Source organism: Scophthalmus maximus, chromosome 19 (assembly GCF_022379125.1).
Source record: "Scophthalmus maximus strain ysfricsl-2021 chromosome 19, ASM2237912v1, whole genome shotgun sequence".
Lineage (NCBI taxonomy): Eukaryota > Metazoa > Chordata > Actinopteri > Pleuronectiformes > Scophthalmidae > Scophthalmus > Scophthalmus maximus.
Genome location: NC_061533.1, coordinates 15,148,072 through 15,166,924, shown reverse-complemented (window position 1 = coordinate 15,166,924; position 18,853 = coordinate 15,148,072). Strand labels below are relative to the sequence as shown.

At 45.2% G+C, this 18,853-nt stretch overlaps 1 protein-coding gene across 5 annotated transcripts in view; it reads left to right on the top strand.

Moving 5' to 3' along the window:
• rhobtb4 (Rho related BTB domain containing 4) overlaps window positions 1-16,148 on the top strand; it is a 37,991-nt gene extending 21,843 nt beyond the window's left edge. For all 5 annotated transcript variants that reach the window (XM_035638739.2, XM_035638735.2, XM_035638738.2 and 2 more), the window contains 9 exons: window positions 37-140; window positions 3,362-3,547; window positions 3,823-4,642; window positions 4,749-4,968; window positions 5,791-5,909; window positions 9,320-9,470; window positions 9,707-9,795; window positions 9,938-10,043; window positions 10,614-16,148. In XM_035638739.2, the coding sequence (XP_035494632.1) occupies window positions 37-140; window positions 3,362-3,547; window positions 3,823-4,642; window positions 4,749-4,968; window positions 5,791-5,909; window positions 9,320-9,470; window positions 9,707-9,795; window positions 9,938-10,043; window positions 10,614-10,792 (1,974 nt within the window). In that variant the 3' untranslated portion in view covers window positions 10,793-16,148. The remainder of the gene's footprint in view (window positions 1-36; window positions 141-3,361; window positions 3,548-3,822; window positions 4,643-4,748; window positions 4,969-5,790; window positions 5,910-9,319; window positions 9,471-9,706; window positions 9,796-9,937; window positions 10,044-10,613) is intronic.
• The last annotated feature ends 2,705 nt before the right edge of the window (window positions 16,149-18,853 follow it).

The window sequence follows — 18,853 nt, the reverse complement described above, 5'->3', positions numbered from 1 at the left end:
TTGACTTGATTACAGGGATATGTGTCTGTGTTGCAGGTGTTAGAGAGATCTCGTGATGTAGTGGATGAGGTCAGTGTGTCCCTGAGACTATGGGACACATTCGGGGATCATCACAAAGACAGACGGTTTGCCTATGGCAGGTGAGCACGCACGCACGCACGCACGCACGCACTAAATTACAATTTATACAACATAAATTGTAAGGCACTGACACAATTTCCTTGAGCTAATACTAGCTAATAAGTCATTGTTGGCCAATTCAGGAGAATCTAATTTACAATGAGAATTGCACTAGTCTGTCACGCCCACATAACATTTACTTACTCAAAAGTTATATTTGCTTTTATGTCCCACCCTTCGTTCGCTGACATGATTGGATCATCGCTCTATCCTCCTACTCCCCATCCCGCTATCAAAACTCATTTATGGGTGTGAATGTGAAAGTGCGAAAGCACTGCCAAAGCAGAATCCGGGCATTTGTGCTTTCGTAGGTTGCGTGTAGTTTAGTTTCCGGCTCCAATTTCCTGCCCACTGTTGTGTCCTGTCACTCTCTCAGTGTCTGTACATCAGTACGCAGTGATCTGCTTCTGTGCGTGTGTGTTTGTGTGTGTTTGCGTGTCTCTCTGCATGCCCTATATGCTTTGTCAGCTTGCAGTCAGCTGATAAAGACACAGTGCCAGCTCAGCTGTTTTCTGCCTGCCTGCCTCCTGCAAGTCCAGGCATGGACCTCCTCTTCTTCTTCCTCCTCCTTTTCCCCCGCCTCCTCTTTGCGACTGTTCAACCCCTTCTTAACTTTGGGCCAAGCCCTCTCCCTCCTCCGACCTGCCCTCAGACTCCTCTCTACCTCACTTGACCTCCACTCTCCCCCATTTCCCTCATTATCCAGTTACTCAACTCCAACACTATCAAAACTCGAAACATCACATTGTCAGACAAGACCCAGAATGTCACATGCCTTGTTTAACGAGAAAAACATTCTCAGCCTTAAAAGCCAAACTTGACCTGAGCCAACCTCAGGTTAATTTCTTATCTTCTTTTCAACTTAAACTGCAAAACAATCTCATATTGCACTTTGCAGGCATTGTTGTTGGTCTCTCAGGGATGCATTGTTACATTTTATTGTACTGTTGTGACAGACTTAATGACTGATGAGGCCTATCGTACCAGACTGAGGAATGCATGCTCCTGCATGACACGTATTCATTGCTATATTGTGTGTGTGTGTGTGTGTGTGTGTGTGTGTGTGTGTGTGTGTGTGTGTGTGTGTGTGTGTGTGTGTGTGTGTGTGTGTGTGTGTGTGTGTGTGTGTGTGTGATTTCTTACATAACACACACACACATCACTAATTAACCAGGCACTGTGGTGGAACTGTTGATCACAGCGGTAACTAATTTTGATGTCACAGCTAATCGGTGTATGTTCACACGTCAAGCCTTCACTATTCTGTGTTTGTTTAACAATTCACATGATGCTCCGGGTGCGCTCACGCAGAACCAAACAAGTGAAATGACACTACTTTGAATTCTGTTCTATGGTGTCACTTGTGTATTAATACAAAAGTCTCATGAGCTCCCACGCCCCACTGTGCCTTCACTGATCGCCTCGTCACAGCTGCCTGTATTGTCTCCATTTGTTTTACCTCTCCTTTGTGGCAGTTTTCCATTGCAAACAGAGCAACGTACACATAAATACAGTATCTGGGTTAACTGGTTGTCCTGCCGGTGGAACCTGGAGGAGGCTCTGCAGCGCTAAGCAGCATCAGTGATTCCTTGGGTTTATACTTTGTAAAGTTCACCTTCACCCTCACAACAGCGGCATTTGAAAAATAGGCTACGCTCAGACAGATTCTAAAGCCTTCAAGGGCTCACAAGCCTTTGCGAGTGTGTCCCGCCCCCATTCTTTACAACGTTGATGGCAAATACTGTACAATGCAAGTGCGATCAAGGTTCACTGGCCCAAACTTTGGCAATACGGCTTAAATGTAGCCACGAGAGCAACGGCACGTACACATAACATGACCTCAAAGTGACTAAGCCATGGTAACGATCCTTTGACAAAGTGCTAATGGGAATTCCTGTTTGTGTGCACACGCGCATGTGTGTGTGTGTGTGTGTGTGTGTGTGTGTGTGTGTGTGTGTGTGTGTGTGTGTGTGTGTGTGTGTGTGTGTGCGTGTGCGCGCGCGCGTGCGTGTGTGAGCGAGCTGTGATGCAATGCTTTGGCAGTGTCTTTTATGGCCTTGGGCATTGGAGCTTTTGAGAGATTACATTAGTGGAAGCAAAGATGGACTATGCGACCCATGTCTACACTGTAAAAAAAGTCATTTTCTAGCTATTCAATTGGTTCAGTGCTGTCTGTATCCTTAGGTATAAGTCAGCTTGTCACTCAGCTACGTATTGTCAAGTTAGGTTTTTTTTGTATTTGTTATAACCTCTTCAAGGATGCTCACTATCTTGTGAACAAGTAGATTGCAGTGTAGCTCAGTAAATAGGCCATGTTTGCTGTAGCACAGGTACATTGCCAGAGGGAAGTGTAATGCTGCTCTCAAAATCAAGATTCAGTGTAGCATCTCACATCCTCTGATAGATAGTGTATGGTAAATGTCAAAAACAGGATCATTTATTCCATTATCTGCAGGTTATAAGTGATGGTTAATGGAATACTGAAGTTACTGGGGTCAAAAGTCCTTGTGTTGTTGTGATGTTTTAAGAAGTAGATAATTTAGGAATTGTAGATTTTTGCCCTGTCCGCATTGTGCTGACCCCAAATGATTTGTCCAACTGAAACAGAGCCCTATCAAACATTACCATGAAACACACAACATGTGCCAACATGTCACTGAAATTTCAACCCCGCAGAACAGTTTGCTCAAACACATCGGTTGAGGAAATTAGCCTTTTTTTGTGCGTGTGTCGTGATCTATTCTTAGCCTCCTCTTTGTGGTCCATGTAGCCCTGGAGGGCTTAGGGACATTTACGTAAGAGCGTGCGAGAGACGGGCAACGCAGATCAGCAGCCCAGAGGCCTCGACTCGTACACATAAACACATATTGAACAGACCCGCCCACGCTCATACGTCTAGTGACCCACCTCATTTCAGGGACGCTCTCCATGATCCAGCCATGCTTTGGCACAGCTTAACAAGTTTCTTCCATACACGTATCATTCCTGTTTAAACATTAAGTGACGAGATGTTCGGGGAGCCCCTTTTCTTTCTTTCTTTCTTTTCTGTCTTTACTCCATCAACTATCGTAGGTCTTCTCGCTGCAGACATCCCTTGCCCATGACACAAGAAATCATCTCTTCAGTTGTAAGTGCATCAAAAGAAGACTTTTTTTTTTTATCTCCCCCTTGTTTCCCGCAGGTCGGATGTCGTGGTGCTCTGCTTCTCTCTGGCCAATCCCAATTCCTTGCGCCACGTTCGCACCATGTGGTTCCCGGAGATCAAGCACTTCTGTCCCAGGACACCCATCATCCTGGTCGGCTGCCAGCTGGATCTGCGCTACGCCGACCTGGATGCGGTTAACCGTGCACGACGCCCCCTGGCCAAGTGAGACACATTTGGATGGAATCTGCCCCATGGGGGCTTTTGTTAATCAGTGTTAAGGAGTAACAGCAAAAACTGAATCACCACATATGAGACAGAGTTGATCGATGTTGTGGAGAATATATATTTTTTTGTGCCTTTGCATTTCATCCATAACAATCATTTCATCTTCTGTATATTGACAATAAAGTAGGTAAATGTTGGTAAAATGATGAAGACAACTCCACTTTTTTCCTTCCTAGCTTGTATTTCACACATTTAACGATTATCTCTTCCAGACCAATCAAGCCTACAGATATACTTCCTCCCGAGAGAGGCCACGAGGTGGCGAAGGAACTTGGGATACCCTACTTTGAGACCAGCATTGTTGCCCAGTTCGGAGTGAAAGATGTTTTTGACAATGCCATCCGAGCCGCCCTGATCTCCCGTCGACACCTGCAGTTCTGGAAGTCCCACCTGAAAAGGGTCCAGAGGCCCCTCCTCCAGGCGCCCTTCCTGCCCCCGCGCCCACCACGCCCCATTGTGGGCATCCCAGACCCCCCTCCCACGGACGGCGAGGGCCCAGATTCTCTCTTCTGCCAGCCACTGTGTGCAGATGTTCTTTTCCTTCTGCAGGGTGGCATTACTCGCGTATTTGCACACAAAGTTTATCTGGCCACTTCCTGCTCCAAGTTTTATGACCTCTTCACCCTTGACCTCGGCGGATTGTGCATGGCGCCGCGGGGGGAGGAACAGGAGAATAAGGAGAACTTGGAGTGCGCCGAGGCAGATGAGCAAAGCCGGAGGGGAGCCAAGGAGCAAGCTGGGCGCACGAAGAGCCTGGACATTGACAAAGACGGGGCTGATGGGGGAGTGCGTGGCCTGAATCGACCCCAGCTGCTCCAGCAGGGCTCTTTGAGGACTTCCCAGAGTGATAATGCACTCCCCTCTCGAGCCCAGTACTCCCTGGGAGCTCGGGGTACCGGGCGAGCCCTTTCCGGATGGGGGAGAGGGTTCCTGAGTGTGTGTCTGGAGCATGTTGATGATCCGATGACTGGAAGACCACGTCTTATGACTGTGGTAGCCATGGATGCGCTTATTCAGGAAGAGCCATTCAAGGTGATGGACTTAAGAGCAACTAAATTACTAAAACATATATATTCATACATACATTGCAGTTGTTCCAAAGCTGTTTGTCTGACCTCTCGGGTGACTCTGATTTCAGGCGGTGCTTCAGTACCTGTACACGGGCAGTCTGGATGAGGGCCGCGGCGATCTGATGCAGGTGGCCACCATAGCGGAGCTGCTTGAGGTGTTCGACCTGCGGATGATGGTGGCCAACGTTCTGAACAGAGAGAGCTTCATGAACCAGGAGATCACCAAGGCCTTTCACGTCCGCAGAGCCAACCGCATCAAGGAGGGTCTCAACAAAGGGACCTTTGCGGGTAAACAGTACCTCAATATTCTCTCAGTAGGATTCCTTTCATTGTGGATGTTTTCCATGTGTGCGTCAGCAGGTTGTATGTGTGCTCGTCTGTACGTGTGTGTGTGTGTGTTTGTGAGAGAGAGAGAGGGAGCGGCTGATGATGAGATTGTGAAAGAAAGATTCTGCTGTTTTCCAGCACTATCTTTCTGTCTCTATCTCTGTACATACTGTGTATTTTTCTGTATATTTCCCGTTGAATATTTGTTATAAAATATAGATTTCATGTGTTGTGGTTAATCCGTTTTCTTTGAAGTCATCAAGGGACTTGATGACGGACTCTTGTTTCAGTCTGCTTGGTTGTCATGTTTGCTCTTGTGTGATGTGGTGTTGGTCTGTCCCCCTTAACTGTTGTGTTTGCATGTTACAACAGCACCTGCTGTCTCACTTTCACTTCTTTCTCTCTGTTGTCTTCATGAATATTACAATGGGGGGATCTTCCTTTGAAATACAATGAATTCCATTGATAAATGAAGTTATCTGCTTTATACCAGTTGCCACCTTAGGGCTGAATTCAGTTGAATTTTTTCGTTCAGAAACACCGAATCCACGCGACCCGCTCTCCTTCCCTTACTCTGTGTCAAAAGCCGTTCTGTCCTTCTGTCAATTTATCTCTCTGTCTGTCTGTGTACCTGTGTCTATGTCTTTGTGTGTTTCTGTCTGGCCTTCTCGTCTGCCTGTGCGTGTGTCTGGACGTCTGCCTTGTCTTTGTTTCCCCCTTTCTGTAGCTTGGGCTTCTGTGGCACTCCACGAGATGAATGCTCTTTTCCCACCCCGGTTTTAGATGTGGTGTTTCGCCTGGACGATGGCTGCCTCCCGGCCCACAAGCCCCTGCTCATCTCCAGCTGTGACTGGATGGCTGCCATGTTCCGGGGCTCGTTCATGGAAAGCTACGTCGAGGAGGTGAGCTCACGCATACCGGACACGGGGTTGGGGTCGTTACATTAAGGTTCTGAAGAGCCATCCTGGGAAATTTACAACAGCGTACTCCGTCTTCGGGGGCAACCTGAGCATGTGTCAACAACAGCACTAATGCCTCATAAAAGAATCAATAAATTAGGTAAAGGTAAATGTTTACATAGGGTTTATTACTTTGGATATGGAGCTCTTCATGACAGTGTATAGAAACCCGGTCTTGTGTCTGTGTTGTCACTGTGTGCTTCTAATATGTGAAGGTTTATAGCATGTTATCAGATTTAATTACAAACCATGTGGACACAAGTATTAACATGCCGGCTTATTAAAGACGGCCTCCTGCCAGACACATTGCAAAATTTGTGTGTGCATGTTCAGGATTGTGACAGTCCAATGAGGACTGTGCAGTAACTCGTCTCAGTACCTCAAGTGAGCCCAGAAGAGCACATGTTGTGAGGCCGGCCTTCCCTAAGTGCCGGGTCTGGTTACTTCAGATGTGCGCTCACCTGAGGCTCAGCTTCTGGTCACTCAGTACTCCTCCGGTTGTTAGAGCCTGTGCACCGGACCCGGCCGAACCAGAGAGGAAGTTCATGTCTCTTTGCGTCGATGTCCCTTCCCGGACTGTGTTGCAGAACCAGATCCCCTCGGGTATTGTTACTTTCAAGGTCAGCCTGGTTAGGTTACATAGATCCAGGCCCTCAGAAGGACTGGAAGCGAGAAAGAAATGAAAAGATGAAGAGAGAGAGAGGCAGGGAATAATGTTGTTGTGTATTTCCCTTCGGTGTAACTCTCAACGTTACAGAAGGCATATCAAAAGAAAGCTAACGTAGAACGTGGAAAGAATAAAAAACTTTTTGTTTTTCACCGTGGATAACCTGGATTTTATTCAAGAGTGGGTGTGAATTGCATCTATTGTGGTCAATGGTGAGAACAGGACATCAGCATCACTGAGGGGGCACAGTGTTGTCGGTGGGCTGCCGGTGTCTATGGTTACTCCACACAGTCCGTGAAGCTGGCACAGCACAGAAGGCAGGTGCCCTGCCCAACAGAGATGTCAGCACTTACATGCTGTATGTCCACGAAGTGTGTTTGTTTTCGCATTGCTTCGATGGTGGCTCCTTTCCTCTGTGGACACATATTTTCAGGATTGCTGATTTATTATCCATGTGTTCATGGAGGAAATTAAGCTTGAGATGCATGTTTCTGAGCAGCAATGCGAACTAAAGCACCGGTATTTCAACTGAAGCAGATTGTCTCGTTCTATTCAGTGACTCGAAAAGAGAATCAGCATTGGAAGATAATGATGTTGGAAATTTACAAAATCTGGCTGGTAAGTCTGGTAAATTAGGGTGATAATTAAATATCATTGTCCATCAACTTCCACTGGAATCACATCTATAGTGATATGGTGGTTCTTCACGTATGTGAAAGTTGTACATTTTATTTACTTTGTGAACAAGCTGCAGCCGAATAAAGTAAATATTGAGCAGCTGTCAACTTCTGCAGCGTCTGCGAGGGAATATTCATAGAGCCATTTAAACTTAGACTTGAGTATAATGTGGATTATGGAAATGAACAGGAAACTTCATCATAATTATAATATTACAAATGCATTCTCAAAATCCATTACATGAAAATGTGGGAAAACTCTACAAGGGAGTGAGAGTAGCATGTGTTGAGCCAGTGCCGATCTATTTCCATGCTCAAGTCACACTTCTCAATATTTTTAGGCTCACACATTTCAGCGTTCATGCTGTTATGTGATAACACAGTTATTCTAATTGCGGCCAGAACAGCAATAAGATAAGGGCACAGATTTAGTGTGAACATTATCATTTGCAGGATTATTGGCATTAGCAATGTTAAAGACATTTCTTACACAAGCCTCCTCGTGAAAAAAAACCTCATTGGACCAACGGTGCTGGGCCAAAAGGTTTAAGCTGTGGTGTAGAAATCAAGACTGGCTGCGCGTGTCATGGTGCACCCTGGATTATGTTCTAGGTGTGTGTGTGTTTGTGGTCTTGTGTTCACAATGTGAGTGTGCATAACAGCGGTGTGTTGTCAAATGTGAGAGCCTGTTAAGCTCCTGTCTTACTCTCGAGATAAGAGGAGACATCGGAGTCAACAGGAATTGTTATCTGCAGAAAACCAACTTTTTTTTCCCCTGTAGGGAAAGATTGGCCTCAATTTTCCTAATGCCCTCCCTTCAACTTCCTTATCCGTGGTAGTGGCCTTTTTAAATTCCAGTTCCCTTCTGGTTTTTTTTTTTTTTTTACTCTTTGCAAATAAACTCAACTTACGCTAAAACTCCTAGTTGACCACTGGGGGGAGGTAAAGAGAACATTTCAGTTACAGCTGTGTCCATAAATGTCTTGTCACTCTGTGAACGTGTCCACTCATTAATGCTTCCCGTCTCCCGCTGTGGCTTGAAGCTCCGGAGACCCCCCCCCCCCCCCCCCCCCTTGTTGTCGGTGTCGTAATGAGAGGTCACACCAACATGACATCTCCTAATTGGTTAGGGGTAGTGGAGGCTGAAGAGTGTCTCAGTGGGCACACACAGAGAGCCCCCGGAGGGGTCATTCCATCGCGCTCGTCATCATTTACCTTTCTTCCGCCCTTTCTGGGTAATAAACCGCATTACCTGCCGCTGAATCGCCGTTGGTCTTGACTTACAGTAATTAGGGCCCACTAAGGGGTCTTGCTCATTTGCATGCTTTGGCAGGTGACTGTTTTTATCGTGGATATTTGCTCCGCTATCATATGTTTCATTTGTTGTTTAACCATCATCTTAAACACAGCATGTGTATGTCCTATATTCATAGGTTATTTCCACTCATTACGAGAGAAGAATGATGATAATATGATGCATCATGGTATGTTCTTGGAGAATATTGATACAGCCCGTCTGAGAGTTTAAATTTATGTGAAGGGTCTGAATCTGCACAATAAGGCTGCGCTGGCATCTCACTCTGCTCAGCGTATAGGGTTGCCAGTTTGTGCCGTGGGATCTTCAGCGTTGGCCACGTTGCTCACATCACTAGCCCCCAGACGGTGCTTTTTTCATTTGAGCTTAGATCAAAGGTAATGTGACGAGAACAGGATGTCCTCTGCCCTTTACCTCCAAATACCCACAGGAATGCTCTCTTTGATATCAGTCTTCATAGGACCCCACACATTTCCCGCCATGGTGCCACGTACTGTATGACTCAGCCAACACATTAATTTGTGGCTCAACACAAATGTTCAAGTGCAGGAGAAGACACACACATGCGACGCATCCTGGCGTAGCATGAACTCGTGTAATGAAATGAAATTCAAATCCTGAACAAGTCCATTCATTTTCTTAGTTGATATTCAGTCTCATGTTTTCCCTATTTCCTCTTGATGTCATTTCCTAGGTATCCATTCCCAACACCAGTGCAGCCTGTATGCATGGGGTGCTGGAGTTCCTGTACTGTGGTCTGCTGACGCCCTGTCCTGGTCTGGAGCCCATGGAACTGATCATTCTGGCCAACCGCCTCTGCTTGCCGCGCCTTGTCGCCCTCACAGGTAAAGACGCTTCCTCTTAGAAATTTGATGAAGGTTTTACTACTTACATCCTGCTACCTATTCATCTGAATGTCTTGTACTGACAGTGTGTCGCAAAATGTGCTATTTTAAAGTTTAATTCAGACTGCCAGAAAGAATAAGCATTTATGGCTTGGCGATGAAAATGCAGGCCCATGTCATTGGTGTATGTAAACGGCACATATTGACACGACTGTGTGCATGTTGTGCACCTTCAGAACAGCACGCTGTGGACGAGCTTCTCCAGTTGTCAGTGAAAGGAGGTGACATTGATGGACAGGTGTTGGCTTACGTGGAGCTTGCACAGGTCTGTTCCTGCAAAACTACCACTGTGCTTTAAATAATAAAAGTTGCATATTGTTAATTTAGCGAAAGGAAAAACCATGAATACATGTTTTTTTCAGAGCTATGATGACTCCTCATTTCTCCTCTGTTTGTCCTTTTTGCAGTTCCACAATGCCAAGCAACTTTCAGCCTGGTGTCTCCACCACATCTGCACTAATTATAATAGCATCTGCCGCAAGTTTCCCAAAGACATGAAGTCCATGTGTCCAGGTACAGACACCTGCACCTCTCTTTGCCCTGATCTGAATCTTTTTTTTTGTACATCCAGAAGAATTTAGCTTTGCAGTGTTGGTTTGAACAGAAATATTTTCTTATATGCCCACCACTAAGGAATTAGAGCATGGGTTGTACATTGTAAGCACACACAAGCCCCTCATGTGCTGTGTTTTTAAAGAAAATCAAAAACAGGGAAAAGAAATAGTGTCTTGCGTCATATTACAAAGGTAATATCCATCCCCAAATTTGACAAATAAAGCATAGTAATATGACCACGGGAAACCATAACCATTGCTGAAATATAATCTCGTGGGTTTTTTTAAACGTAAAATAATCTTTAATTGCCCTTACATTTTACTTACAGTAGTGTTTGCTTCCTTGTGTCCCTTTTTAGTGGTAATATTATTCCTTGATCCCTCACTGTGCAAGATTATTGTCTTTGTTGATTTGTTCTCTTTTAAAATATTTGGTTCTTCCATCCACCCCTCTATTGCTCTCGTGCATATGTGAAATTATTCCCGAAAAACGTCTTCAAATGTTTCCTATTCTTTTCCTCCTCTGCAGACAACCAAAGGCACTTTGAGAAGCAGCGCTGGCCTCCGGTGTGGTTCCTGAAGGAGGAGGACCGCTACCTGCGCTCGCAGAAGGAGCGCGAGCACGAGGAGGAGATCTTGCGCAAGCAGCACATCAAGCGGGGCTGGTGTTTCTGGAGGCACTCGTCCTCCTCTTCGCATGTCTCCTAAAGGGTGTCCTCCGCGGACGTTTTCATCCTAACCCGGGTGATCGCACCCAGGAACCCCCAACCCCCTTGCAAAGCGTACAGAGGAGGAGATCAGCTCTGAATCCTCGACCAGTGGAGACACGACTCTCAGTGCTACTATGCCTGAAGGTCAGCATGTTCGGGGGAATGTATGTGCCTCTTTATATTTGTGGGTGACTTCATGAGTGCATTTTGGTATGCTTGTGTGACAAAAGTGTGGGCTGAACTGAAGGGTTGGCATGTGTACGTGTGTGCGAGTGTTTTTGTGCGGTTTGAGTGATGCTTCCGAGTTGAGTGCTTCCCAGCAGCCCCGATCTATGAGAGCCCCCTGGCCCCTCCCACGAGAGCTCTGTCCCTCCACCAGCGCTCACCGTGTCTCCCCGCATTTGAGTGACTGAACTTGGAGCAAGGGCTCTCTATCTCTCTCAGTCGCCACCCTTCACATTGACCTTAAAGACTATTACACATTGACCATGGCAGCTCCTCTCAGGGAGCTCACCTCTGCCTTTAATTTTCCACAGACTGTTAGCTTCCCCCTCCAAACACGTGCCCCAGGTCCACCCCCTCTAAAACCCAGCACTGGATTCCCAGGAACTGATGCTGGCAACGTCATTGTTATTTTGATATTTGACCTTTTTCTATAAAATGTTGCGCCTTCTGGGACACTATTATCAGGGGTAAATGGTGCGCACCACTCCCAGGAAGTGCGGAGGACTTTGATGATTGCCATTGAAACCTGCGAAGATGGGACTGTTAATCTAGAGCCCAGATTTTAGGGGCGTAAGGGTAACCATAAATCCGTTAGCACGTTAGGACGCTCCAGTCTTTAGGACGCTCCAGTCTGGAGGCTTGACCATGGCTATTAACCTCCAGACCTGACGTGGTCCTCGGCGTTTGGCCTCCACCCCTGCATGTTCCGCCCCCTCCTCTTGCACTCCGCACCTGACACAAAACAAAATCACAAGCTCTCCTCGATGAGTTGGATTCACCAAGCTGCACTTCGGAGACATTCAAGACACCACTCTGTAGCAATGACGGGGGTGGGGGGGGGGTATTAAAGTCCCCTCTGCCATGGGGGAATGATGGATACAGTATTAAACAAATAAGCTTCTAACGTCCATGTCCGCTGGGGTGCGTTCGAGCACCTCAGCCAGCCTGCCTTTACACCCCTACGACACCGGGGGCAGCACTGCTCAGGGCCCCGGCACTAACCTTCACGCCAACAGTGTTAATGCCTGCGTTTATTTTTCAGTTGTTACGATCATAAGCATAACTTCAACCAATCAAAGCATGTGCACCGTGTTATTAGCACTTTTAAAAAAACAACACCTGACTATTGATTTTCACCTGACTATGAATGCACAAAGCTGCGATTCTTTTAATCCCTTTCTTCCTCGTCCTCCTCACCTCTGCTTCCTCTCATCGGCACACGAGGATGGAGGAGAGAAGGGGAAGTGGCTCGTGGCTGACGGAGGAAGTATCTCACGACAACTTATGAATTTGAATCCCTCCTCGCGGTGGCGTCTGCTGGACATTGCCTTCCATTCCTCTTGCTGAAATTTAAAAATGGTGCTTAAGACACAATAAGACAGTGTCCACAAGAACACATTTTTTTAATGTTCACAGTTTGAGCGTCTGTGTAGTTATTTTAGTGTTTACCTGTGGTGAACATGCAGAAATTCAATAATGTTATTCATAGTTGACACAGTTTTTCTTCCTCAGCAGTCTGTCAGAGGTCATTATAGATCATTGGTTTTTCGAATGTGTAGCTTTCTGCTTTTACACTCACAACCTTGCTTCCCTGACCTTAACCAGGAAAATGATGCTACTTTAGCTCCATTTTGCAATCGTGAGTGTCGTCTCGAATAACAAATGGTTTGATATACAACCGCGTTTGAAAGCCAATCCAGTTCTATAGCTAAGGGTGCTAATTTCTTTGGGCTCTAGTACCGAATGTAAAAACGCGACTCTCGTGTTAATGAGTTTCTATTAGCACATTGTTCTATTTGTGGGTTTGCGCCCCTCAGCCTCACACAGGTTACGGAGGATGATAGATTGTGTGAGACGTGGCATGTTCTGCCGTCCTCCCTGGGCGGGGTGTTACAGTCATTGTCAGCTGCTGAAATAGACATCGGATAGGATCTCACGAGACCCAGGTGAGAATTGAGCTGGATCCGCTGTGAAAAAGAGTGAAAGAGGAGCACGAGTCTCAGTAGGAATTACATGCAACCTTTATGTTGGAGTGGCTCTGTGGATATTTAGATTCATCCCTGTGCAGGAATATGGTAACTAAGAAATGATAAAGAGGAGAAAGTTGCGGGGGGGGCAGTCTTTGATGGATTTCCATGGCCTCCATGTAGTTCCCCATAGAAAACGGGGCTTTAAGATCTGTCTTATTAATGGTTGGCTTGATGCATTAAGCCTCTTCTCTTGGTCCACGTGCCTTATAGTCGGACAAAACTACAAAGAAGTTTGGGATTCTAACAACTTCCTCTCAATTCAAACCTGCGGACAGGTTCTGCAGCTGCTCACATGACGGACGCAGCATGCAAATGGCCATGGTAATGTCATGAGTGTAAAGTGAATCATGGCGCCGCTTTGTGCCCTCTCGGCCGTGATCCCTCTCGATTTCGTTTCAGCCAACTTGAGCCATAGACCTTTTTTTCACAGAAGACACGTTGACACGTGGCAGCAGGAACGGCACAGGTGCAAACGACAAAATGCATCACTGGGACTGTTGAATAGCACAGAGCCGTTGTCAATGTTATCTGGACCCCTGGGCCTTTTCTAATGGGGCGAGTCGAGATGTCTGCCCACTGCCGGTCGTAAGCAGAAGAAAAAAAAAAAGTCCTTGAATTGGTAGGGTGCCGTACAGTAGGTCGGTCTAATCACATGGCCTGAGATTAGTATGCTCTTTCTAGATTGGTAATAATTACATTTGCATGCGGAAGGACTCGCATCGCGGACGGGATTCTCCACCGACCAGGCGATTTTAGAGGCGCTGATCAAAATGAATCTGGTGGATTCCTGCAGTGTAGCTTTCAATAGCACTGACTTTGAGAAAGCAGAGCTTTTTAATGAGCACTGGCTGGCCTGTGCGCTGGGGAAAGGGGGGTGGGGGCAGGGGGGGGCGTGCAGACACATTTGGAATGTGGGTAATTTGCATGGTGGCCTAACTTTGTCATTATAGTGACACTCGGTGTTGGAATGCACTTTTTTTTTTATTTTCTGCTGTACCTTTCTGTGCTTAGCATGAATCGTTCCTTATGTAAGATTGTTTTTCTAAGCCTAATGATTGTAGCACATTATTTCCACTCGAAAAAACCCTGCAAATTTCCCCATAGCGAAGAGCTGAACGCGACTTGTCCAGCTTCTTTGCCTAAGATCGTGTTGGCACCGATCCCCCACAGTAGCTTTTTTCATGCTGTGTGGCTTCATGCTCAGGTCGGTTGAGCTCAGCTCAGCTCAAGGTAGCATCACTAAACGCACAACTTTAAATAATAAACTGGCACGTCCTCGCTTTAAAGAATGAACGCAAGAGGATCTGTTGCTGTTGTGCATTGTTATAGCCGTCCTGTTTACTGTAGTTAATACAATCCATCAAACGTATTGTTTTGATTTGAAAGATACTGGGTACAGGGTGTACGCCTGAAAAGTATAAAGAGCAAGATTTCCAATGAAATTAAGTATTATAATACACATATTTCACAAATGTCCTAAATGGCTGGAAGCCAAGTTTAGTGTCTGGGGTTTAGCCTGCATGAGATGACAGAGGAATAAGGCGATGCATGTTTCTGGTGTTAGTAGGGTTACTGTATATACAGCAGGGTTTCTCAACCTTGGGATTCTGGTCATTGGAAATGTTCTGAATTGGAGGGGGGGGGGGGGGGTGAATTGAACACTTTATTAGATGAGAACAGAGAATTGTGAAATTGAGTCACGGGTCAGAAGAGGTTGACAACCCTGTAAGCTTTACTCAGCCTTCACTGTTTGCTCCACACCGACCACTATACATCACGTCACAGATGTAGGATGTTGCAGTAGTCATTTCCTCATCACGTCCTTTTCACTCCACAGTTGTTCAAGGTGGAGCTCTTCTTCCCTCTTAGCAGGCCTGATCGTCCTTTAAAGTGAGGCCTAGTGACTGAGAGAACACCCTCCTTTAGTCTTTGGTGTCTTTTTTTGCGGTGCCTTCAGTGAAATCTCACTCATTTGGCTCTGGACAGGCCGACGGCACTGCACCCGCAGCCTCCTGAGCACAGAATTAATAGCAGGCAGCTTTCTTTAATGTACAGTATCTTAAAGCTTGTGTAGATCTGGGCCGATGTTTCTTTAGTGTATTTCTTCGAGGCGTAAAGCAGTTACTGGCTATTGGGGTCATCGCGATAACATCCAGCGATCACGTAAGATACGGAGCTTCACGAGTTCAGTTACATCACCTGCTCTGAAGCTACACGCAGCAGACGACTTCAATTATGAAATGACCAAGAAACCCAGTACACCAGCAATTTCAAGAATAATGTATTCGCACTCTTTCAGGTGCCTGCACTTTCTAGTATGTAGCCTAATACAACTTTTTTGATAAGTATGCCAAGTCTTTGTATTTACCAGTTTTCTTGATCATAAATGAAAATATATTATTACTTTTCCACTTTCCCATGATCTCTTTCTCTTCAAGCCAAATGCGGTAGTGTGACCTATTGCTTCCACGATTTAGCTGCAGTTTACTCTGTCGCGTTCGTGCGTGACGTCGGCGTATTTCTGTTTGGGGAACAGCATCTGTGAACTACTGGTTGGACTAGAGGCAGAAATTAGCTGTGGCAACGACATATATATAATGCTTTAATGAAGATAGTTGTACTGTACAGTGTTGTAACTTTGAGTCCCGGATGGTATTAACCTCTCACCTTATAAATGCTCACCACACTGTATGTATTTACTAAGCCGGTGTATACATAGGATCTTATGCACGGAGAGGCCCAGGACAGGGAGAGTGTTTCTATAGACCCACATGGTGACATTAACCCCTGCTATCAACTGCAATTTTGAGGTGCGTCGTTCATACTGTATAGTATTGTTATGCACTTTTTGTTTCCATTGGCTCACATGAGATTAATTAATATTAACTGCTCCATGTTATTGTGTTAATTACAGTTTTAAAAAAAGGCAAAAGAAAGAGCACACCACACTCACAAACTATTAAGGGCTTTCTAGAAAATATATAACAATCAGAATGTTTTGCTGCTCTACTGTTTTGAAACTTAAAAATTTGTAATATTTTTGAACCACTGTGATTTGTACAAAATTTTAAAAAAATAAATAAAAGTTTTTTTTCTTTCTTTTTTTTTGCCATTTCAGTATTTTGATGTTTGACATGGATTTTATTAAAACTGTTAATCTTTTGAACTTGTCCCAGATTTGTTATTTTGTGTTTGCTGAGTAATTCACAGCCTCTTCTGATTTCTGAGTTCTTTGTTCTTTGTACTGTTGTTGATGCCAGACAATGTAAATTTCCAAAATGGGGATTTATAGCTTCTGTATTTCTCTTTATGAGTTTTTAAAAAACAAAAACACCCATAGTCTCAGAAAATGTGAGCCAACACTTGACAGGTGATTACCAATAGCAACTGAAGACATGGGCAGTGGCTCATGGTAAAAAGTGCTAAATACATAATCTTTCAATTCATAAACTGTTTGTGATAAGTGATGAGGATTTCAGCTGCATAGAAACAGCTTTTAACATCCAGATGTACATAACAGTTTTATTTAAATCATTTTCCATCAATTTATTCAGTTTGGGCATCTTATTTATGAGTTCACCTCATAACACACACCACCAACATATAATCTGACTGTATTATTGTATATGATGTGATGGGTTGGAAGCTACAATGTAGCTCTTGCTGCACTCACTTCACTGGCTTAATTTGTTTATATCAAAGTTTATATTATCAGAGGGGAAATATTCACTGATAGTTCAGCATTAAAAAAAACAACCATATGGATATGGATATGAAACAATATGTATTCCACAAAAATTATCTTTGCCATTGATCTAATGATGGACACACTTAATTGCAGACAGTGCTACATTACATTTTAAAATATGTATTTTCTCTCCCTCAGCTCTGTCTCATGCAAAACTCTCACCCCCTGTTTATTTAATACAGCTGTGCCACCTAGTGGACAAAACAAAAACTGCATAACTTTACTGTGTGAACTACAGAAGAAACATGTTTGCAATCTAATCAAAACATTCCATGCCTCAGACATGCCCTGCTCGTTTTATAGTCTAAAGCAAAGCTTTTGTGGCCCCTCGTTCAGTGTCCTACACACATGCACAGACGAACAATCACATTTTATTTTTTTCAAATGAACAAAATATGTATCATAAGGGTGCCCTGTACAGTAGGACATGCCAGGGATCATAGATATTTACTGTTTCAGGGCCACAAAACTGTCTTTTCTCATGATCCTCACTGCTCTTGATTGACATCCAAGTGTTTACCCTCTCTCATACATATGCTCTTGTATTTCCTCTCATTGCTTCCTCGTTACTCTGGATGTAAGACCGACCAAGTTGGCTCCCTGAACACATGGATCAACAAGACGCCGTGAGCTGGGACTTTAAATAGAGTGAGTCTAGCGAGGGGTCACAGAGAGCCACAGAAGCATGAGGGCCAAGTGTCGCCACGTGATGGTTAGGGATGTGGCGGATGATGATGATGGGTCACTTTTGGAGAGTGACGGGGGATGGTGGCAGTTGCGGGTAGTGGGGTATATATATGTCCATATGCTTTATTGACGTGCGTGTGTGTGTGTTACAAACACACACCAGTAAAGCTGCCTACCAACAACCTCTTAACAGCCAGTGACGTGCACCAGTTTTTCTTTAATTATCTGGTGAATTTATTGGCCTACGTGACCCAAGCATCATCCATGGTCAGGGGGCCTTGGTTGAAACACTGATTACAGACCTTTACGCCGCGTCAGCTGTTTGATGCGTGCGCTGCGTTTGAATTTCCCACCGTCCTTGCCCCCGCTCTCGCACCGCAGCCTCGTAGAACACAGCTTGAGTCACAGACGCGCGTGCTGACATCACCACATCTGGCTCCCATTTTCCAGGGTTCCCTCTGGAGCAGATAAGATGGTCTGAATTTGAGACCCAGCGCCTAAACACTTTCTTCCACTGATCCCAATGTGAAGGCTTTGGGGCTCTTCGTGGACCGTGCAGACGCTGTTTGGGACTCTCTCCTCTTGCTGAGGCCTTAAAGAGTAGGAGTGAGGAGTGGGAAGAAGCTTCACATCTTGAAAAACTGTGTACAACTTGATCAGAGCCTGAACAGCACGTTTTAGTTGCTCACGGCACAAACTGATCAATTTTTCAGAACCTCAGAGCTACAATACACACAAACACAGAGAAGCACACACACACATGCCAAGGACCTTCTTTTTTTTTTAAAGAAGTGGACCAGCTACTGATACAGAGGAGGCCCATTGGTAGAGGAGTGACAGCACATTCCTCTGTGTATTTCACCCTCCTCCGAGCTTGTCTCATCACCACGATGTTGGTTCAGAACTCCCCAAAGTCTGCTCCATAAACAAAACTGTCTGCAATGCACACGCACACACACGCGCACACACACACACACACACACACACACTTCTAAATCAGGGCCGCTCAAAACAAAGTTTATGAACACTTTATCATCATGACACCATGGTCTAATTTAACGGGCCACTTTGTATACGAAAGCAGACAATTTGTGGCCCCTTTTTTAAATTTCTGCATCACTCTGCCGAATTGTTTATGTTGGCCACAATTCACTGGAGCAAGGCGACCTCGGAGCAGCGGGGAGATCAAACAGCTTAGATTCATTCGATACTAATGAGCGAAAGTGGAGAGGAAAAAGCAGCGGCAATTTGGAAAATCCTGTTTTTCAGTGCTGTTCGGTTTCTGTTTATGAAGGGGGCAAGATGTGATTTAAAGTATTCCACACAGCGTGCACACGCTGAGGCTCAGGAGAAAGACATCTCAGGGTTG